General features: G+C 32.4%; 3 protein-coding genes and 1 pseudogene across 4 annotated transcripts; 2 read left to right on the top strand and 2 right to left on the bottom strand.

Moving 5' to 3' along the window:
- Positions 1 to 442: 442 nt before the first annotated feature.
- LOC120210661 (NAC domain-containing protein 100-like) lies at positions 443 to 1,957 on the bottom strand. The gene is made up of 3 exons (XM_039209362.1): positions 1,698 to 1,957; positions 1,252 to 1,520; positions 443 to 1,130 (listed from the first exon to the last, which is right to left on the bottom strand). Exons 1-3 carry the CDS (start codon positions 1,846 to 1,848, stop codon positions 558 to 560), a joined length of 993 nt encoding a protein of 330 aa, XP_039065293.1. The 5' UTR covers positions 1,849 to 1,957; the 3' UTR covers positions 443 to 557.
- Positions 1,958 to 8,578: 6,621 nt separating this feature from the next.
- LOC120210741 lies at positions 8,579 to 13,452 on the bottom strand (annotated as a pseudogene).
- Positions 13,453 to 15,947: 2,495 nt separating this feature from the next.
- LOC120210658 (NADH dehydrogenase [ubiquinone] 1 beta subcomplex subunit 10-B-like) lies at positions 15,948 to 18,582 on the top strand. Of its 2 annotated transcripts, none has more exons than XM_039209357.1 (3): positions 15,948 to 16,292; positions 16,499 to 16,553; positions 18,332 to 18,582. In XM_039209357.1, the coding sequence occupies exons 1-2, from the start codon at positions 16,004 to 16,006 to the stop codon at positions 16,528 to 16,530; spliced, it is 321 nt and encodes a 106-aa protein (XP_039065288.1). In that variant the 5' UTR covers positions 15,948 to 16,003; the 3' UTR covers positions 16,531 to 16,553; positions 18,332 to 18,582. The 2 variants fall into 2 exon arrangements, with proteins under 2 accessions (XP_039065288.1, XP_039065289.1); XM_039209358.1 differs by lacking the exon at positions 18,332 to 18,582 and adding an exon at positions 16,660 to 16,781.
- Positions 18,583 to 22,494: 3,912 nt separating this feature from the next.
- On the top strand, positions 22,495 to 23,282 carry LOC120210657 (heavy metal-associated isoprenylated plant protein 36-like). The gene is made up of 3 exons (XM_039209356.1): positions 22,495 to 22,587; positions 22,670 to 22,751; positions 22,851 to 23,282. Exons 1-3 carry the CDS (start codon positions 22,576 to 22,578, stop codon positions 23,081 to 23,083), a joined length of 327 nt encoding a protein of 108 aa, XP_039065287.1. The 5' UTR covers positions 22,495 to 22,575; the 3' UTR covers positions 23,084 to 23,282.
- Positions 23,283 to 23,289: the final 7 nt, after the last annotated feature.

Raw genomic sequence — 23,289 nt, 5'->3', positions numbered from 1 at the left:
TAGACTCGTTTAGAGCCCTAATCCCCGCTGCCGGCTCTCTCTCTCTATATATAGATCTTTCAATCATTTCAGTCCTCTTTCATCAGGAAACTATAAACAACAAAGCTTAGTTCATCACAAAACTGGATCACTACATAGAATCTAACATATTAACAGCTGCATTCAATATTAATCCTCATACAGTACAAGGAACTTTATTAACAAAATTTTCAACATGGACAAAAGAAAAAAAGAACTACTGCAAAAAGTTTTTATATTCACAATTGTAGCAGCTTTCAGCATTATATAAAGCACATATGTATGTATGTATGTATTTATGTATGACATGCAGGCAATAAAACAATATTAAGTTGCTACGCACAGAGAAAGAGAGCGAGACTTCTTATTATATCAGTTTGAATTTATGGACATAGATTAGTACTACATAAGATCGAAACTCGACAACTGCTAATTGCAACACTGAGATTGTTTTCATCTTAATCAACCCTTTCATGTCATGGAATATCGACAAAGTGTTAGCTTTTTCACACTTTCGGATATATTTGGCTTACAGCTTTTCACCACATGGAGTCCATATTGAATGGTTGCTCCTGTTGTTGTTGTTGTTTCTGCTGCTGCTGCTGCTGTTGAGGCATTGGAGCGACAGCCTTGGTAGAAGAAGAAGCCCCATGGAAATTAGAAGCTAACTCTGTGGCGAAAGGAGGACTATTGATCCCTTGTGTCGACGACAGGATCGAATAATCCATGGATGCAACATCTCTTGGTTGATAATTCCTAAGCTGCAATGCCTTGAGCAGAAAGGAATTCATGGAGAGATTAGAGCTTAGAATGCTAGGAGGCCATGAGAGAGACGATGGAAAGCTTGCTGCTCCGAAATCCAGGTTTAAGTTCATGGAGTTCATATGACCATGGTTAACAGTATTATTACTATAGCCGTGATTCGGAATGTCGTTGAAACCACTCGATGGGTTAGCATTGATGTTCAAGTTTGGTAGCTCAACGTCCCCAAACTCATTCACCATTGAATTCGCATCACATGGAGATCCAAGCGATGGTTGAGAAGATGAACTTGGCTGCGGTTTCTTCACTGCTGCAGTCTTTCGGAATACCCTACACACCACCCATTCCTCCTAAAAAAACACCAATATTCAAGGATTATACATTAGAAATGCCATGGATGAATCGAGTTATACAAAGATATTTAAATTGCGGTTGTGGACGTATTTATATCGGAAGGAAAAAGAAAGTTACCTTTGTGGCTTTGAAAGGGTGTTTGTTTTCAAGCCTATATTCATGCATGACCCAGTTACTTTTCTCACCCCTGGGGGCTCTTCCCTTGTAGAAAACTAGGGTTTTCTTCATCCCCACAAGAACGCCGCCTGCCCGGAAGATCTCCTTGTCTCTGCCGGTGGTTTTCCAATACCCCGCTTCCGTGGCTCGGTTCGTTCGAAGCCCGGTCGGGTATTTCCGGTCCCTCAAGTTAAAAAAGTACCATTCTTTCTCCCCCATTGAAGCCCTGGCTGCAATATATAACTCTACCATAAACTGTATGCATGTGGGAAACAAAGTGTTTTGTACTCGTAATTGACCTAAATAATCTTAACGAGATTTAATCAATTTACTAACAATAATCTTTTCCTTTCAAGTTTCAACATAATTAAGCTTATTTGCATGAAACAAATTATGAAAAACTATACCCGGAAGATCCCAAGGTTCACATTTATTGAGATCAACATCGACAATAGCTTTGGAAGTGAAGCTGAAATCGGACACCTTGCGGGAAAGGTAGTAAGTGATGAGTTCTTCATCTGAGGGATGGAACCTGAAGCCTGGAGGCAGATTCTCCATTCCTTTCCCTTCTTTATAAAACCCTAAAAACCAAAGCTTTATATGCACAAAACAGCAAAAACAAGACCCAGAGTGGAGATGACGATATAAACAGAAAGCTTATAACATCAATGAAATGAGATTGGGAATGGGAATGGGTAGCGTGTACTTTATGTTCTATAACTTCCCTCTTGAAGAAGAAGCAGCCATGACTAACCTCCTTTTTATTATTATTTATATCATGACAATTACAGCTACCACTTTGACAAAACATGCTGCAAGAAGAATACTTGGTATTGAAATTTACACCAATGCTACTGTGCAGTGAGTGGTCATTTAGACATATAGATGAGTGTATTTGCTGATTAGTCACTAGGGTTTTGAGTTTATTACTGAATATGCCGAGCATGTGTAGCATTGACTGATCGGAGAGCTTGTGTAAGTGTATTTCTGTGCCATAAGATTTTATGTTAGATAAAATTTATTTAAATTATATGAGAATTTGAAATTTTAAGAGAGATCAACGTGCTCGTCAGCCTCTCTATTCATCCATGTGTGGGAAAGATTGAGTCTTTGATACACTCTAGGGTTAGAGATTTTTTTTATATGTTTGTATGATATTCTTGCCCAACCACCTTTACCCATTTCTACCCACCCAAATCTTAGTTCCAATGGGAACATGTTCTTAGCGTTATAATCATCAATCCCTTATGTGTTCACGCAAGAATTTATGTTAAAAGTATAAGCATAAGAAGTTATATTAAAAAATTTAGGAATTCCGGAGTTATAAAATTTTTAAGGGTGTAAAATTAGATAATTAATAAAAAATATAAATAAAAAACCTAAAATACAAGGGAACTTAAAATTTTTAGGGGGTGACCGCACCCCAACACTCCCTCGGTCCATCCTTGTGTTCGGGTTTATTATTATTATTTTACATGTCAATTTGTTAACAAATTTATTATATTTATGATCATTGCAAATGATGTATTTACTTGGTGCTCCATGAGTGACAAATGCATGTTAATATCTTAATCAATATCACTATCACATGCTTATATTCCCACTTTAAGTTTCCTTAAGGGAATAAGATTACTGGGAATGTTGTATTTTGTGTTTGGTTGGTTTAGCAGGAATGTAAGATTACGTGTTTGGTTAAAGGAATAAAAGATTATTGGAATGTATATTTGACCAAATTATCCTTATTATATATTTGTATAATATTACAAATTGTAAAATATTTATATATTTTCTTTAAAAAATTAAAATTCATAATATTTATATAGTTTTTTTACAAAATTAAAAATATAAAAAAGGTTTAATGAAAGGGTAAAAAAAATTTAACCCCTGAACTTCATATAAAATTTTAATTATAGACTTTTTTTGTAAATCTAAAACAATTTAAGGATAAATTTGTAATTAACCTTCGTAGAATTTTATTATTCAATGACAGAAAATGATATTTTGAAAAATAAAATAAAAATTTAAGGCATTTTAGTCCAAACGCCGGTAATGTTACATACCTAAGGGAAGGGAGGTAATGACATTCTCGTTAATATACCCCAAAAAATCTACTATTGGTAATAAAACATTACCGGGAATGAGATTCCCAGCCAACCAAACATGAGTATGTGGGATTCTCATCCCATGGGAATTCCACAATCCTTGAACCAAACACCCCCTTAGGGTTTATGTTCTAGACATCTGAAAAAATATCATGCGTATTTAATATTATTTAATTTATCTGATTAAAAAATGATTTAATTTATCCAATTTTTATTTATAGATAAAAATTATTTAAAGTATGTTTAAATTATATATGTGTGAACATAAATATGTGAATAATCATCAACTATAGGTTGATTCCATAAAATAAAATGTTAAATTTTTTAAGTAAAATAAAATTAAAGATATAAATTTTGGTGCTATCTAAATCGATCGATAGATCAAATACAAATGATTACACTGAAGAAAAAAAAACCATGCTCAAAAGTTATTATTAATAATTTCAAAAAAATATTATTAATAATCAAATAATTTAATTGTAAATATATATGTAGAAAAAAATAGGGTAAAGCATAGCAATGGTCCTCGACTATAGGGTATTGTTTTACTTAACCATCTTAATATTAAAAGTTACAAAATGATCCCTTAATTATAGGACATTACTTTTTTAGTCCCCGACTATTAAAAGTTATAAAATGATCATTCGACTATTCATTGTGTTCCAAACTCGTCATTTTTTCGTTAAAAATTGATAGCAGTTTGAGTTAGACGTTAACTTGATGACCGTGATATGATAGTCGTCTGAGATACAATGAATAGTTAAGTAACCATTTTATAACTTTTAATAGTCGGAGAACTCGATAAAGCAACACTCCATAGTCAGGGGACCATTTATGTATTTTACCCAAAATAATATGAATAAATATTTTTGGTAAGAATAGGGGGGATGACATAGAATATTTGACAAAAGACACAGCCATGTCTGCTTTAAAAACTATTTTTATTAGTTAAAAAGATAAATAATAATGAGTGGTTAAAAGGATCACCAACCCGCACGACTGTATCTATGGTTGAAGAATTTCTGCTTAGACCTTTTCTTCATCTCATTTGCCTTCAAACCTCAAATGTCAATCCTAACCGCAACCTTTTCTCCCTCTTCTTTTTCAAGTTTTGTTTCTAGAAACACCAACTCCATGCTCCCTCTATTATTATTCGAATAAAAGATTACGATGCACGAATCAAACGATCTCAGTGATTTGAAGACATCTGTTATCCTTATAAGTCTCGGGTTCAAGCATAACGTTTACAGGAGTATTTAAGTATTCGATGTCAAATGATTGATAGTCTTTCGAACATATACTACCCGATAATCATCTCATATTAATAAAAAAAATTAAGAGTTGTTATATAAGAGTATAATAATTTGTCACTATCAAATCAGTGGCGAATGTATGTAGAATCCATGATGGTACGTGTCCATCTTATAGTATAATCATCTCATACTCTGAAATTTTATTTATGTTCATTCCATACGAATTTTTTTGTTATTAATACATGTGTTCATCCTAAAAATATTTTTGAATCGGCCACTAAATCAAATACAAGGTTTTTTTTAAATAGGCCTAACCTTTTTAAAATGACAATATGATTAGAATTATTCTCAAATATATAAGAGTATCATATTTTTAATAATAATTTATGAACCTTTAGTTAAACAAATTTAAAAGTATTATATCTCTGTGTATGCAGTCTCTACAAAGTTAGATTCTTTAATATATTCTTGTTATTGTCATAATTATTGAAACCTAATATATATACGTTTGATTTTATAAACTAGACTTTGTTTTATTTGAAATAATATACGAGAGAAGGATGGATATTTTTTTTATTAAATTAAGATAATTATAAAATAATAAATAAACGCTCAACCACATATGTTATAGTCGTTGGTGTTTGAATATGAGATTTTTTATGAATAACAATCATTTCTTTAATCATTGATATAATTTGATTTGTACAATGATGAATATTTAATACACTAATTTAAATGCAATTTTATATACTATTAATGAATTAAATGATGAGGCCAACGATTGTTGGTACAAGTGATTGAAATTCAGGAATTTGAGCTTATAAGACCAAGTTTGAATCCTTCCATTTTCACTTTTGGTGAGTAATCTATAAATTCATATGTAAATCTCAATTGAGTCTTAGGTAGGGATGACAATGGGTCGGGTTAGGGTTGAGTTTTTTGTCAACCCTACTCAACCCAAAAAATATATATCCTCAATCCGATTTCGAGCCGACCCAATACAAATTAAGGATTTAATTAAAATAATAATAATTTTTTTTAAAAATTAAATTATTATCCTCGGGTTAGGTCGGATCGTAGTTTTTTTACCCTCCACCTGAACACAAATTATTTTTAAAAAATTCGACTCAATCGGGTCAGATCAAGTTAAGACCTGTCGGATACGAGTGAAATTGACATCCCTAATCCTAGGTATGCGACCGTGGACTGAGAACTACCCTTGACCTAAACTTAAAAATTCAACTAAATTACGAGACATCTTTAAAAATATATTTAAATTGTCCATATCTAAGCTTCTCTAGTTAAACAATCAACAATTATTTATATATATATATATATATATATATATATATATATATATATATATATATATATATTTAAAAAAAAGGTTTGTTGAAATGGCTTAAATTTTCAACAAATACTTATATGTAAAATTAAATGGACTTTTGTTAAATCATTTTATAACATTAATCAAATTTATTTAAAATGCCAAAGAATATTAAAAAATAGTATTATTTTTAAAATATAATTATATAAAAAAATGTTTAAATTTGCATACAATTACAATATAAAATACATGTTGAAAATTTGTTTCAAATTGATCTATAAAGTTTCACTTCAATGATAAGGCATTGTAAATTATATATATTATATCAAATATAATTTTTTACTAAAAAATATTCCATTAATTAATACAAAGAAATATCCTCATGTGGATCGATCTTAAACAATTGTGACTTAATGCATATGTTTTTTGGTGAAAAAATGTACCTTATATGACAAATAAAAAGTTAAATGTACCAGAATCTACACAGGAATTAATTTAATTTCTCAAGTAAATTGAAATTTTATATCTCTTTACTTTTAAACATAATATAAGGATGCGAAGTAATTTTTGAATTTTTAACTTTTTTTAAGATTTTAAAAATTCAATTGTTAATATGTAAATAAATGTTCACAGGGTTAAGTACATAAATGGTTTGTACAATTTATTGAGTCCCTCAACTATTAAAAGTTACAAAATGATCCTTCGACTGTAGAGTGTTGTTTTATTGAGTCTCTCGACTATTAAAAGTTACAAAATGGTCACCCGACTATTCATTATGTTTCAAACTCATCATTTTTCATTAAAAAACTTATGGTGTTCGGAGTTGAGAGTTAACCTACTGAAACTGATATGATAAAATCTGATTCCAGAATCTCAAACGACTATCATATCTCAGTCATCATGTTAACGTCCAGCTTAGACAACCACCAATTTTTAACAGAAAATGACGAGTTTGGAACATAATGGAATAGTCGGGTGACCATTTTGTAACTTTTAATAGTCGATGGACTTAATAAGGTAGTATCGTATAGTCGAGGGATCATTTTTATACTTTACCCATAAATGTTGTAGGTAAAACTGTTCTTAAGTTTGACGACATATAGGCCCGTCTTTAAGAGGTTGAATAGGGGTAAATTTCTAGGCATGGTGACCAATCTTTTTGCATTAGTTGGGCATTGGTAGCAAGTAGTTGCCCTAAAATTGTTACTTCGTTTGGAATTTACTATGGTCGGTAAATTTCTCCACCCAAATGTGAATCAATCTTAAACAAATGTGAATTGAAGGTTGTACTGTCTAGATCCTTATTTGGGTAAAGTACACATGTTCCCTTGTTATAGGATAATACTTTATTGAGCGTCTTGATAATTAAAAGTTACAAAATGGTCCCTTAATTATAGGAAGTTACTTTGTCGAGTCCCTCGACTATTAAAAGTTACAAAATGATCACTTGACTATTCATTATGTTCTAAACTAGTCTTTTTCCATTTAAAAATTAGCGGTCATCTGAGTTGGACGTTAACATATGATTGAGATATGATAGTCGTTTGAGATTATGAGATCATATTTTATCATATCCCAATCAGTATGTTAACATATAACTCAGACAATCGTCAAATTTTTAACGAAAAATAATAAGTTTGAAACATAATAAATAATCGAGTGACAAATATAAGAGAACATGTGATTCTCATTACCACAGATACTAACATACTTGATATACATACTTGTATCTGAAGCAAAATAACTTTATATAATGTATTATAGAATACATACTTGTATCTCAAGCAAAAAAACTTTATACAGTGTATAATAGGAGAACTCAGAGGTAAGAAGAATAGCTATGGAAATCATGATGCACATCATCATCTAATTTTGGCAATAAAATATCTGCAGGAAAAAAAACATGTGAATGATTTCATCTATGGAAATCAAATGTATTTCATTTCTTCGGCATCGAAGTGGAGCTTAGACTATTTCTAATGCCTCAAAGGAGCAACAGAAGAACTCATTTTTGTATCCACCATAGGAAATGAGAATTAAGCTAAAGAGCTCTAAGGTTTGCATGTTGTAGGCTTTGTTGTGTCTGTTCCTAGTGCGCTTGTGCTGGTTTTAATAAATCATTCCTTCGATGCTACCTTGGTCCAGCAAGAATTTCGCATATATGAGCTTTAGGGTAAACAAGCCAAAGAACACATTTGGTGTCTAAACTTGAAAACAAAATGCAACAATAAAAGAATATATCAAAGAATTGTGCATCAAAGAGTGCTTACATCATTTTGTATTTGAAGTTTGTACCCTAAAACGAAGAAAAACACTGGAATAAGGTTTCCCCACATCAATGTTATGTTATCTGCAAACCCAATAAAGTTGGTTGTCACTTATAGAATGAAACTTCAGTTGCAAATGCAATGATATTATGTTTATGAAGTGGATTGAACCACAAGAGAAGTGACCAAGAACTTGTGTTCAAGCACTTAGTTCACTCCGGTTTCGGGTTTGATCCGAAACTGCTTTCTCAGTATGTCCTAAGCCTTTCCCACCTTCTGACAGTTTTCAGCTTTCATGAGGAAAACCACCTATAGAATAGAGGAAGAACCATACCTTAATCATCCCTTTCCTTGTTGCTCACCGGTGATGCTGCGGTATCTGCGGTTTTACATCTTTAGGCGATTTCAATCGGTTGATAACCTCATCCTTTTCGACTATAGTGTCTTTGAGAGAAACAATCTGCAAGAGCCAGATAAACTTGAAACACAATAATATGAATGGAGTAATAGTACAGTATCCTATTAGACATGATTCTCATAAACATTTCAAGGAAACTGAAACAATGAGTATGCATAATTCTCCATCAAGTATGTCTGACTCAATTGAGCTTGTATTTGGAAAAACAGAACCTGCTCCATTAGCTCCCTTTTATCCTTCTCCTCTTTGCTACTTCGTGCAGCACCTAGCTCGACTCCGGAAACTCGTTCAGCAAACTTCAAAAGTACCCATAGTTTCGTAATACGAACTGGCCTCGGGATTGAGCTGGACTAGCATAAGTGTCTTTGCCTTGCCTCCTATAACATACAATACAATGGAACTTATGTACCATACAAAAAATCAGATGAACCATTAGTGTTCCCCGAGCGATTAGAGCACATTTTTTTAACTCCAGAACCCGGAGACGGTTTCTGTAGTATAAGAATAAAGATGAAAGAGGTACCAAGAGAGCTTTGAAGTATTTGAGTGAGCTTGCTATTTCTGTATGGCACATGAGGACTCTTTTTCGAGAGAGCGAAAATAACGTCTCCAAGGGAAGATAATGATTTGTTTATATGTTGTGCTTCCTTAAGCCTATCTCCAGTTACCTCAGATCTATCTACTCTTTCACTGCCTGCTAGATCTACCAAATGAAGATTACCGTACAATACAGCTCGAGTCTTTAAATCATTCCCGCGAACATGAACGGTGACAATGCTGCAGCCATAACTCTAAATTATGTCACTGCAGAGGTTTTCAGATGTGGTCGAAAATATTGAATGTACAAACCTGTGAGAGCGACTGCTTCTTGCATTTAGAGCGGTAGCACCAACAGACCGATTCTTGAATCCGGTATCCATTAAATCCAGAACATCCGAGGTTGACAGAACAGGGTGCATGCTAGCATCAGGTACAGCTAACCCATTAGGTTGATAGATAGTTGTAATCCCAACCGTGTGCAGATTAAGGAAACCAAATATAACTATAACTGAATCATGAACATTACTCAAACTTTCATTTAATAAGGCCTATATTGTTTACAATAAGGATATTTCCTTGGAGAACCGTCGATCGATAACAAATCGCGCACTTGTTCGTTGTATATTTCAACCATTTGCACCCCAACTTCATAGAGAATGTGCTGTCTTCTACTCTGAGAGACTCTGAAGAGATGATTCAAAGCCTGATAATTAATGCCCCATTCCTCTTCAGTGGCTCCATTAGGACCAGTCTGAAAATGTCAAAAGGAAAAATTGGTGGGGATTGTTCAAAGATGTTAGCTCAACTTGGTAATGCTTAAGAGTAAAGGGATTCATACCATTGTATAGGTTTTCCCGGAACCGGTTTGACCGTAGGCAAATATGCAGACATTATATCCATCAACTACTGATCTAACAAAAGGTTGAATATCTGAGAACACATCCCCTGACATTGTTTAAAAGAATTTCTATATATCAGACATCATAATGCTTCACAAAACAAAGAGATTCGAGTTCATATCGCAAACAACATAGGCCGAATTAACCAACAATAGCACCTTGGGTAGCATTTGGACCAAAGACCTTATTGAACTTAAACAAGCGTTGGCCGTCTTTTCCTGGCCTGGAGGGATTTGCAATAACCAACTGCCCATGTTCACTGATATTTTCTATAACCGGCTGTTTTCCGGTTTCTCCGGGCAGAAATGGCCTTATTCGACAATAAACTCTAATGTTCCCTGTAAAAAAAAACATTAAAGGAGGTGATAAACAAAATCATAGAATCCATTAACAAGAAGCTTCTTATATCGGTACCTTTCAAATCCTGCAGTTCGTTAAAAAGCTTTCGATTTTCAGCAACAACTTCATGATAGTTCCCGGCCGCGTCTGCTAATGCTTTGAGCTTTGATTCTGAAAGAGAGAGTTCTTGTAGCAACTTCTACCACAAACAAAACAAGCTGACAAAAACTTTCCAACAACAAACACACCTAAGTGATTAAATTCGAAAGAATAACTCTTCTTCGTTTCCATTATTTCTTGCTTAACGGCTTTGGAAGTTGACCTCAAATTCTGAATACTTGCACAAATTAGTAAAATGAATGATGTTGAAGAACAAATTTCAAATGAAACAAATTTCAAATGAAAGAAACCAATATGTATACCTGCATTGCTTCTAACTGAAAATCAATAGAGCTTTGGTAGATCTTCTCTTTCATGCTCCAACTCTGGCATTTCGAATCGAAACTTGCTTCGAGATCTTTCACCTTGTTTCTTGAATCGGCAAGGAGGCTCTCGAGATCTTTCACCTTGTTCCTTGAATCAGAAAGGAGACTCTCAATATCTTTCACCTTGTTTCTTGAATCGGCAAGGAGGCTCTCGAGATCTTTTATCCTCATCTGGAGTACTGTAATTGCAGCCTTAGCCTGTACTTCCATTTCCCTGGAGCCAAACTTGTGCATCATTCCAGAAATTTCTACTTGTTGCTTCAGTTCTGCGATTTCATGGATGTAGTTTTCATTTTCTTTCACTAACTTCATCATTTCTTGCTTCTCAAGTTTCCGTTTTTCTTCCATTTCCAAATTCACAATCTGCAAGTAAATGAACCAAAAATTCTATGAGAAAGGTACTCATAGTCCATGAGATTAGATATCCACAGGAAGTAAAGACTCCACATGAAGATTTTGCATTAAGTAATGATTAATAATGTGTAAATTAACATCTACAAAACTATGCCTGCGAGCGAGTCGGACGGAAGCAGTTCAAGGCCGATGAAGTTAAAAACCAAGAAGTGCTCTTTTTTCTTATACTTCTTATCTGCTGAGCCTGGTATGTGACCTGCGGTAACATATAAGTTCATTAAATACAGAGGTTACAGACACAAGGGAACTGCCTTTTAGTGGATTTTTATTCATTAGTTTATGCACCGTAGTCTCTTTACGAGTTGCAGATGCAAGGGCGGCCTCGAGTTCTCTGATTCTCGATTGGTGCTTTTCCTCACGAGCCCTGTAAAGATTGTTTTGCTGCATGCCACAATACCACATAACAATCTATAAAGAGAAACTGAGAATAAAGTCCTTAAAGCAAGATAATATAGAATTGGATTTACACTTCTTAGGTGATCTGCTTGTGTTGATAGGCGCCGTCCGATCTCCTGCACAAGCTTTCTCAGTAGGCAAGCCACAAGCTGAGGCAATAAACATAATATCCATATGTTTGAACATGTATGCAAATCCATTCATGTAAAATACTAAGTCCAAATACGTACATGAGTCATTTCGTCTTTCTTTGTTTCGACACTTTCATCCAGAATACCATACACAGCATTTAAAAGTGATTGAGTTGGGGCATTCTGCAGGCAGGAAATATGAGAACACATCAAACATACACCATATGAAACAAGTTTCTGGGGTATTCAACAATGTAAAACATAATTAATGCTGCCCACTTACATCTAAATTGTTTGATTCCATCATTTCTAGAATATCTGTTACGGGGAGCTCATCATAACGCTCTTGTTTCAACTGAAACAAGTCATGGAACTTGTGTCCATCATGCTGCAGTACTGTGGCTGATGGTTCTGCAGAAGGCACATTTAGATATATATGAATTGTGCACATATATGTACAGTTTTACCATTGAAAGCACCTGGACCGTTCGAATTATCCCAGATACAATGTCAGTGAGCACAAACAAGGAGGCAGATAGACATGCCTGAAATTGTAGGATTGTGCATGGCACATTGGTATTTTAATCCCGGGGAAGCCTTCCGTATTTCTTCATCAAATAATGGTGGGAGAGAGCCAGGGGACGATGGATATCCGTCGATGCTTTCAGCTTTAGTAATAGTACTTAAGGCAGATAAGTCATCTACAGATGATACGGAGTGTATCTTTAGTGCTAAAAGGCAGTTGACGACAGTCTTCATAGATCCCTGAAGACGACGGAAAAGAGTACGATCATCGAACGCCATTCAAACTCTTCCATGTTCATAGACGAGGAAGCAGATAAACTAAAGCAATAAGTATCTATGTAACACCAATATAAGGTTTGATTTTACAGATCAAACATATTCATTAAACTGCTGTCTGCTGTTTTCTGTTAGGGGATACCTTCTCTAGGTCTGATAACTCGAACCTGGGTATCCCCATCTCGTCCATAGCGGCCGAAAACCGTTTAACATTTTCCGACTGCAACACCGAAGAATTTTCGAGAAACCCTCCCTGGAGGAAAAGAATGTACATTCATCCTTCACATAAACACTCTGTAAACTAATATTAAGAATCCATCAAAAGAATCTAAAATAAGTTCCGAACAACCTCGTTTAGAGAATTCGGCTTAATCGTGTTCAAGATTCTACATAGAACAGTTCCATCAATCAAGCGAGCTCTCAATTCTTCATCAGATGCTTCTGTTGTTAAATTGAAGCCCGGAAGAATACTGTTTATCCACTCAATCACGAGTTCACGTTTCTTGGCTGCAGAGGAGGAAAAGAACAGTGAATGTTTATACACACACACACACACACATATACATATATATATTATATATATATGTATATATCAATATATATACATTCAAAACTAAACATTATACCATCCAAAGACTAAGACATGATCATTCAACATTTGTTAACACAATACAAGAAGCATAAAAAATGCGAAAAATATGAACAATCTGCAGATTCATAGTGAAAACTAAAAGGACAACTTTGAACTGAAAAAGATGACGAAAGCATTACAGTAAAACTGGGGAGTCATGACAAAGACAAAGACAAAGCTAGAAAGGGATGTGCACGTTGAACAAAGGTTGAATCTTTGTTAATTGGCAAAGCATGGGGTTATGCCATTAAAATATATAAATTGTTTTTTCTTTCGAAAACTGAGTTCGAAACCATTTCTGATAATATCGAAGGGGAGGGAGAAAAAGCCGGTAAAGTAGGAAACTAACTCCATTATGGATTGACTTGGTTCCTTTGGGTGTTTGCCACGTGTGCATGATCCGACATTGATGCCCCCATCTTTTGTGGATTGACTTGAGATGGTTACCATCATCAAGGATGGAGTTCGGCTGTCTGGCCAACCAACTCCATTATCCTGTTAGAACTGAGAAGTTGTTCTGAAAAGTTTTTTTTAAGGCACAAATCAAGTACTCTTCGTGGTAAAAGAATAGTTGTCAAGATCCGGATTTAAATAGTATAAGTACCATAGGCGTAAACGTTCAATATTTAAAAGGTTGAAAGTTATATTTAAATAGATATGGTTTTATTTTTATTTAAATTAATAAAAAAATTATAATTTAATTAATAAAATAATCGTTATTTAGATTTTTTTCGATAATTTATAATTTGGACATAGAATGCTCATATATTTAAGTAATTATTAATATATTTTTTAGAATAATATAAAATAATTACAATATAACATATGTTTAGATTTTTTCTAGTTATTGATAATATATACACCTACAGTTATTTGATTTAAGATCTCTGAAATTTTTTGGTTTATGTTACAGAGATGATTTTGTAGAGATGTTGAAAGAGTGTTTTGGGATATATCGAATTTTTGTATCTATATCGAGTTTTAGAATACATATGATATCATGTATTTTTACTCTTCGTGTTCTCTATGTTTATAGTAGATTATTCTTCATCTCGCATGTGGAGGTAGGCATGTCCTAAACACGTTAAATCTTGTCTCTTGTGTATGTCTTATTTTATGTTGATATCGTTTTCGTTATTTTTTTCGCTTTTAAATGTCTAACGAATTCTCTCTCGCATAAGTCTAAAAGTTAAGATATTATCTATATTTATAGCGTCAAATACTTGATCATAAACTTATCAATTAAAACATTGACTTGTAAGATACTAACTTCTCGTAATCGTAAACTTGGTTTGTGATGGATTTATCATTCATCATCTAGAACTTAAGTTACTTTCTAGTGTCAATGGATAACAATCATCATTTTAACCAATTAAATCAATTAATTTTTTAAATGATTATTTATTTATTGAATGGTATGAGATGATTATAATATAATATACGTTCAATTTTTTTAACTTATTGATAATATATACAACAAAGTTGTTCGAATCTAAAACCTTTATGGAAAAAATAACTTTCTCAATATCTCTTAAAAATACCACTTCTTTCTTAAAAATAATTAACATTTAATTTTAGAATGTACATTTTATATAAATTTTGAGCAGACGACGCATTTAGTACTTAAACTATCTGTTTTTTCTGTTTTAGTATTTAAACTCTTAATTTTTTTCAAAAGCATATTTAAATTTTTGTTTTTATTTTATTTTAGTGTCTATTAAAAACTTAACGTGTTTAGTATGTAAAATATCAGTTTTTGTTTGTTTGGCATGTCCTAAACACACGTTAAATCTTGTCTCTTGTGAATGCCTTATTTTATTCTGATATCGCTTTAGTTATTTTTTTTCGCTCTTGAATGTTTAACAAATTCTCTCTCGCATAAGTCTAAAACTTAAGACATTATATATATTTATATCGTCAAATACTTAATCATAAACTTATCAAAGAAAACATTGACTTGTAAGATACTAACTTCTCGTAATCGTAAACTTGGTTACTTTTTAGTCTCAACGGATAATAATCATCCTTTTAACTAATTAAATCAATTATTTTTTTAAAATGATTATTTATTTATTGAATAGTATGAGGTGATTATAAAATAATATACGTTCACATTTTTTTTAACTTATTGATAACATATACAACACAGTTGTTCGAATCTAAAACCTTTAGGAAAAAATAACATTCTAAATACCTCTTAAAAATACCACTTCTTTCTTAAAAATAATTAACATTTAATTTTAGAATGTACATTTTATATAAATTTTGAGCAGACGACACATTTAGTACCTAAATTATCTGTTTTTTCTGTTTTAATATTTAAACTTTTAATTTTTTCAAAAGCATACTTCAATTTTAGTTTTTATTTTATTTTAGTGTCTATTAAAAACTTAACGTGTTTAGTATGCAAAATATCAGTTTTTGTTTGTTTTAGTATATAAACTTTCAATTTTTTCAAAACTTAACGTTATATTTCTAACATGGGTATTAAAATAAAACAAAAATTAAATTTTATGTATAATTTTAAAAAAATAAAAAAAATTAAGTACTAAAATATGATAGTTTAGGTATTAATGCTTCGTTTAACCAAACTTAAAACCCATTGGGTCTGAAAAAATTGGAGAATGAAAGAAGCCCAATCATAAACGCCGAAATCAACAATAAAGTTGAAACGAAGCAAAGGGAAAAAGAAGAGGCGAGTGAAATCGAGATGGTGAGGAAGAAGGGAGTAGCAGAGTTCGAAGAAACGGCGCCGGATGACTTCGATCCGGCCAATCCGTACAAAGACCCGGTGGCCATGCTGGAGATGAGGGAGCACATCGTTCGAGAGAAATGGATCGACATTGAGAAAGCCAAGATCCTCCGTGACAAGGTCAGGTGGTGTTACCGCATCGAAGGAGTAAACCATCTCCAGAAATGCCGCCACCTCGTCCGCCGGTACCTCGACGCCACCCGCGGCATCGGTTGGGGCAAGGATGGACGCCATCCTTCACTCCACGGTCCCTTCCTTCTCTTTAAAATTCATTTACAGCTTTTAGTTTATATATTTTCAACTCGATTAACTGTCATTTTTGTTACTTGCTCTTCGATTCCTCGATTCTAAAGAAGATCAATGTTTTCGCATTGTATGATATATGATTTTTCTATTATTTGCGGGAAAGAATGGCTAACCGTATTAATTTGTGTTCATGATTTGGGAATTTAGGTCCGAAGGTTGAAGAGATTGAGTCAGAATGAATGGATTCATTCGGTTACAGTGGGTAATCTATTCTTTCTTTAAAACAATCCATTTTACCGTTTTTTTTTCAACATAATTTAATTTTTGCTTGTTGATGTTGTTGGTGAAACTAATTGAATGAATTTCAGAATCTGTACAAAGAGAAGTTTAAAACAATTTAACTAAATTAGGTTTCCAATTGTGCTTGTGATAGGAAATTATAGAAAGTTTGGTGGACAAAACTATGAGATTATATAGCAGAAGTGGGTGGAAAAAGAATAATTTAAGGCTTTAAGCGGGTAGGAAGACTCTTCAAAATCATCAAAATTTAGTTGTTTGCATCTTTCTTAGTTGCATTTATGAGGATTCGGAACATTGTTGTTCAGTTGCTTGAACGTTAATATTTGAGGTCTATTTAATTAATTATTTCAGGGGTAAGCTGAGCAGAAGCTTAAGGATTTGTGTAATTGATCTTAACTAATCTGTTGGGTGTCAGATGATTAGGAATCTATTATCTTCTTGCAATAGGCATTATTAGCTTAAGATTGTAAGGCCAGTGAACCAGTTGAGCTGAAAACATGCAATACTCTGTTATTACCTTTTAAAGTAGCTTGTAATTATGGTTTGGTTTTTCTGTCCTGTGGGAACATATCTAATGGATGTAATAACTGTCCAATCAATTTGGAATGTGCTATATATGCAATGATGTGTGCATTAGGAGCAGAAAATATATCAAGTTCGCTTGAGCTGAGCAATTTATGAATCTTAACTTTGAAGAAAATTGTCAGAGTGGTGCAAAGATACTGTCTGATGATGGTGCCTTGTGTGTTGTATGGAAGAAGGAAAAGAGTAAAGAAAAATGAAATTGAAAATAAAGGGAAAAAAGAGAGAAAATAAAATTATACTAATTTTAGTGATGCATATGATAATTTTGTGGTTAAATATAAAAAGTATTAATTTATAATTAAAAAATATTGATATTTTTATAAAATGGTTTCTTGTGCTTATTCCTTGCACATTCATTGACATGATTTTATCAACCAAACATCTTTGTTAGATTCCTCTTCAATTCCATTATGCTAACCAAATTATGTGATGCCCATACATCCTTGTAATAGCTATTGCATTTCCCCTTTTATTCTATTTAGCCAAGCAAACATACTTTAAGTGATTTCAACTTGAATTAAGATTTCTTTGTAAGTAAATGCATTCAAAGGTATATAGCTTCACGTGCTGATTCAACTTGCATTCAGTGGACAATCATTGATCAAGTGTGTTAGATAGATTTTTTTTTGGAGTGTTAGGTAGATTTCTAGGTGAAGCTATTTTGCACGTTGGTCACTGCTAGATCATTACGGTTCTCTTGGTATTACGTCAAAAACTAGTCCGTTTGCTTATGGTTTGTCCATTTTTTTAAATGAATCTTTTTGGTACCTTGATGTTCGATAATGTGATAAAACAAGGATGGAGAGTGATATCTAAGTATGTGTGGTACGGAGGTTTATACTAATATCTGGTCTAATATGATATCCTACAATGTGACATGAACGTAGATTTTTGGAGCAAATGAAAGCATGCAATAAATGAAACAAAGAACAGTATTGCATGTTAGCTTGTTGTGGCAGTTGTATATCCACATTTTGGTACATTTAGTATGGCCATGAAAGAAATTTTTTTTCATCATCTTTTACATTTCCGTCTATTTTTACCTATTTTACGTGGTATGACCGCAGGATTTTGCATTTATGATCAAAACCTACGTTTGTGTTACAATTCAAGAACTTGGACAAATAAAATTAATATCATGCTTCACCGTTGCAGGTAACTTCCTGTGGCCATCAAATGGAGTGTGAGATTGAAGTAATTTTTCACCGACATTGTTATTATTGTTGCTTGCGCTGTAAGACTCTTTAACAAGATTGAACTTGATGTCATTTTCTTTGTACTTTCTTGTTAGCATCCAAAATCTTGGATTTAATTTGGCGAATCTGTCCATAACAGTACATCAGATAAATGAAATAAGTTGTCATTTCGGAAGGAGTTTGTAGTGTTGCATATCCTGTTTGATTGCTAATATCGAGTGTTCATTTTGTTTTCAACTGTTTTGAACCTTATAGATACTCTTTCAACGTATTGAAAATGGTGATGCATTTGAAAATCTTGAATCATGAATTTATCCCACAGTTACCGGAATCATTTTATTAGGGGAACAAAGTGAAGCACTGGTCAATCGACAGGTAATACGCTGCCGTCGCTGCGTACCTTTACTGCAAGAATATGAATGATTCGCTATTCACTCGCGGTTTGTTTTTGGGTCATAATCACTAGATTATACAGGAGAGATGCCGAGCAGTTCAACACCTAGCATTGGAATTGCCATGTTTATCGAGGATTCGAATCCCTCTTTTTGGACCCCTTCTTAAGCTAATTCACCAACATTATCGACCTCAAATGTAAAAAGAAACAATCGAAAGGTCAATTTTGAATTTCCAACAGCCCTTTCGGGGGTTCCTTAGGGATCGATTCATTATGTGTAGATTGACTGAACGTAGAAAGCCTTTCACTAACAGGTGATCGTGTTTTTCATAGGACTTGTTATTCATGTCACCAAAATCCTCACATAAACGAGGGAAGCAATACAATGACTTCTTAGGAGGTTATCCATCTTAGTATTACTCTCGTCCAAACAGGTTTAATTGTGAAATTTTGATAGGATCCTATGTATTAGTGTTGATATAATCGCACCCAAGATCCTTTCCCGATAGATGGAACATAGACACTTGAAAAAGTACCTTTCAAGGTCTCGTCGCTTCTGTGAATGATACATTTTTCAGTGTCATGGAGCTAGGCCAATGAGCTATTTTATGAAAAATCCTTATTTATATTTTCAATTTTATTTCCTTTTTGTATTTTCAAAATAAAATTAAAGTAAATGGAGTAAAGTGGGAATTTTTTAAATCAGCATTAAGTGAATTTTCTTTAAATTTATTATTTTATTTTATTTTATTATAGTATTTTTTTATAATTTTTTATTTTATTCTTATAATTTAATTTACTTTTAATTTGATCTTAAAAATATAAAACGAAAATTGAAATAAAATTGTCGGCTGCCGACCACTTTATCAAAATCAATTTCATTTATCGACGACTTCATAGTATTTAAACATCTTTAAAGCCCTAAATATTTCATCTGCATACCGATCGCTTAATTTTTTGGGTAGGGTAAATAATGTGTTTAGTACCTAGTTTATCAGTTTTGATCCGTTTTAGTACTTAAACTTCTATTTTTTTTAAATACATAAAGTATAATTTTTGTTTTATTTTAATACCTACCGCTAAATATTTCTCTAAAGTATGTGTTTGCTATATATATTTTCAAAACTTCAGCAAGGGAAACTAAAATGAAACAAAAATTAAACATTGGGTATGGTTTTATAAATATAGAAAGTTTAAGTACTAAAACAGACCAAAACTAATAGTTTATGTACTAGCATAATTTATCCTAATTTTTTTCTACATCCATTTTTCACTGAATTAACTCAAAGCAGCCAATAGAAGGTCTAAAGCTGAATCAAATTTATTGAGGCTATTCACAACAATTGGTCCATACATACACATTTTCATATATACTTTTAAATATACTTTTCTTTTGTAAAAAATGGAAAATTGAACCATAACTCTTTATTTTTTATTAAGCTAATGTGATTATAAAAATAATATTTGTTTTAAATACTTTCACATGTTTAATAATGAACGATTGATCACCCTACTATAGTACTCGAACCTGTGACTTCTAGTAACAACAATAGTTCTTTTAACTACTAAGGTAAATTGATTCATGCAATCAAAACTCTTTATTTATCCAAAGCAGAAGATGGAAGCCACACTACAGATAATATGATTAATAATATATAAGCAATGTATTACGAAGGGACGAACTTATAAAATTTTAAAAGATGAAAACAAATTCTCAGTAAAAATTATATAGAAAAATTCTAAAATCAATACGAAAACTAAAGTTCAATGACTTAATTTTATATAGGTAAAAATATGCCTATAAACGAACCAAACGTTAGCAAACCGTTCGACAGGAAGTTCGTTTATTTATTAAATGAACGAATATGAACAAGATTTTATGCTCTTTTAATTAAATGAACGAACACGAAGAAAGGTCTTGTTCGTTCATTTACGTTTGTGAGCGTTCGGTAATCTGTTCGTTTATTTATGTTCGTTTATTTATGTTAGTACATTTATGTCCGTTTATGTTCGTTCATTTATGTCCGTGTATATTCGTTTATGTCCGTTCATTTATGTTCGTGCATGTTCTTTTATGTCCGCTCGTTTATATTCAGTCCAATCTCCATACTCATTTAAAATATTAAGATCCAATCATTAATATTTTAAAACTCAAATAATTTTAAACTCAAATCAATTAAAGGAAATATAAATCATACCCATTTAAAATCTAAATAATTTTAACTATAAAGTTGTAGGTTAAAATAATGAATAATGAATTTTATGTGGTTATTATTGTTGTTTACATTCGTTTACGTTCATTTATTGTGTTAGTTATGTTCATTTGTTATGCTTCTGTAGGTTCGTTTATGTTCGCTCATTTGTGTTCGTTTATCATTTAAATGAACGAACATAAATGAACACGAACATGCTACATTCTTTAGTGAACAAATACGAACAAGAAATTTTGTATTCATTTATGTTCTTGTTCGTTCATTTGTTAGGTTAAAGTTAAACGAACGAACATGAACATATCTCGTTCGTGTTAGTTCGGTCTGTTTACAGGCCTGTGTAAAATGATTTCTTTGTTGATATGAACTGCCATGTAACGCTAAATTCCAAACAGCTCATAAGTCATTAAATTATTCTGGTTGAACGAAAAGAAGTCTATGCCGAATAAATATATATTAAATTGATCCGAAAGGATAAAGAAAGATTTATTCTTCAACTTTTCTTTCTTCTTTAATTTATTTTGGAGCAGACAGTAAAAAAGTTCTGCTTTCCTGCTCGAAAGAGAATAAGAAACTAAATTAGATTAAGGGTAAACTACTCAAATGATCATTTAATTATGGGGTTAGTGTTGATGTGAGTGGTGTACTTTCAATTTTGGTAATATGATCACATAACTATTTAAGTAGGGGTGAGCATTCGATCGAGTTGAGTTAAAAATTTCGAGTTATTCGAGTCGAGTTATTCAAGTTTCTGTACTAATTTGATTATAATTATTTATAGTGTTATGGCAAGGATTGATTACAAATTTTCGACTTTCTCTAACCATATATATATATATATTCTTTTCACATTATAATGATATCAAATAAAATATAAAATTATAAAATATATTCATAATAATATATTTTAAAGAAAGTATTTTGAGGGTAAATATTGATGAGAGTATAAATGAGTCAAGAACTTGATTGGAAGAAAGAATTTGTAAACAATTGCAATCAAAAGATCAAATTGGGTAAAATGCAAAGTTAATGGACTAAATAAAGAGAGAGAGAGTGCATTTTTAGTAAAAAAACAAGAGTTGAATTACATAGTTATTCTATAGTGGTATATGAGCATGTGGTTTAAATTTGGTAAAAACATACTTAAAATAAAAGATGAATTGAAGAAGTAGGGAAATTATGAAAAATTGAGGGACTTGAAAAATAAAAAAATTGTTATTAAAAATAGGAATTGAAAGTACATATGTATTATATAATGATTTAGGAGCATGTGGTTCAAATTTGGTAAAAATAATAGTCTTAAAATGAAGGAATAATGAAACTAGGGACTAAATCATAAAATTTTCAAAATACTTAGTCAAATGTAAAAAGAAACAACGGAAAGGTCAATTTCCAAATTTCAACTCGAAATTGAACTTGAATACCGAATCGATAATTTCAAAAAGAATTCTCCAATAAATTAACCCTAAACTAAACCATTATTCCTTTTCATCCCAAAAAACAAATGCCATTATTTTTCTGGCTTTTAACGTAAACTTTTCTCAATTGTTCAGAACACCCCATTCTTGGGATCCTTAAGCAAACACCTCTACAGGCTTCATGACAGAAAGGGTAAGCTCCATTTTCATTTCTTGTTAACTACCTCCATTTGTATTTGAAATAATATTTCTGGTAATCATCATGCATGGGCCAGTTCTGCTGCATGGTAATGAGGATCAACATTGACTGCAACGGCTGTTACAGAAGAGTAAGAAGAGCTCTTCTTGAAATCCAAGGTGATGATCAGATCAAATATTCTTATTTCATTTTTAGCCCTTCAACTTTTAATTTTTTTTCTTCATATATTATAGTATATGTTTGTGATGAAATTGCAGAGCTGGATACACATTTGATAGAGATGAAGCAGTGCAAGGTGAGCGTTTGTGGGAGGTTTAAACCCCAAGAAATAGCCATTAAAATAAGGAAGAAGACCAATCGGAGAGTTGAGGTTTTGGAAATACAAGAATTCAGCAGCAACAATGAACAGATCATTCAGGAGGAGAAGCCATTGATGATCACTTCTTGGAACCTCGAATCCAATCAAAACCAGCTCGCAGCATGCAGATGACTGTTGTTTATCTGTATAGGAAGTAAATTTCATGATTCCCTAGCTAGCTGCTGATGAAGTGAGAGTACAAAGATATGCAACAATCTGGTGAGTTAAATCAATCAAAATTTGACTTGGTTGTATTGTTTTTGTAATAAAGGACTAAATTGATTCATTTAACAATATAATGATGGGTTCAAATTGATTCCTTTTCAAGGATCTGCCGT

Source organism: Hibiscus syriacus, unplaced genomic scaffold, assembly GCF_006381635.1.
Source record: "Hibiscus syriacus cultivar Baekdansim isolate YM2019G1 unplaced genomic scaffold, ASM638163v2 tig00109926_pilon, whole genome shotgun sequence".
In the NCBI taxonomy this organism is placed as follows: domain Eukaryota; kingdom Viridiplantae; phylum Streptophyta; class Magnoliopsida; order Malvales; family Malvaceae; genus Hibiscus; species Hibiscus syriacus.
Note: the sequence above shows the minus strand (reverse complement) of the source record. Positions and strands in the feature narration are given on the sequence as shown.

Excerpts from the sequence above, each read along its gene's own strand:
- LOC120210661 (XM_039209362.1), bottom strand. The coding sequence starts at position 1,848 with ATGGAGAATCTGCCTCCAGGCTTCAGGTTCCATCCCTCAGATGAAGAA. Across the intron at positions 1,521-1,697 it reads TGAACCTTGGGATCTTCCGG|CCAGGGCTTCAATGGGGGAG; the intron begins GTATAGTTTTTC and ends TATATATTGCAG. Across the intron at positions 1,131-1,251 it reads ACCCTTTCAAAGCCACAAAG|GAGGAATGGGTGGTGTGTAG; the intron begins GTAACTTTCTTT and ends GTGTTTTTTTAG.
- LOC120210658 (XM_039209357.1), top strand. The coding sequence starts at position 16,004 with ATGGTGAGGAAGAAGGGAGTAGCAGAGTTCGAAGAAACGGCGCCGGAT. Across the intron at positions 16,293-16,498 it reads ACGCCATCCTTCACTCCACG|GTCCGAAGGTTGAAGAGATT; the intron begins GTCCCTTCCTTC and ends TTGGGAATTTAG.
- LOC120210657 (XM_039209356.1), top strand. Across the intron at positions 22,752-22,850 it reads AGCTCTTCTTGAAATCCAAG|AGCTGGATACACATTTGATA; the intron begins GTGATGATCAGA and ends ATGAAATTGCAG.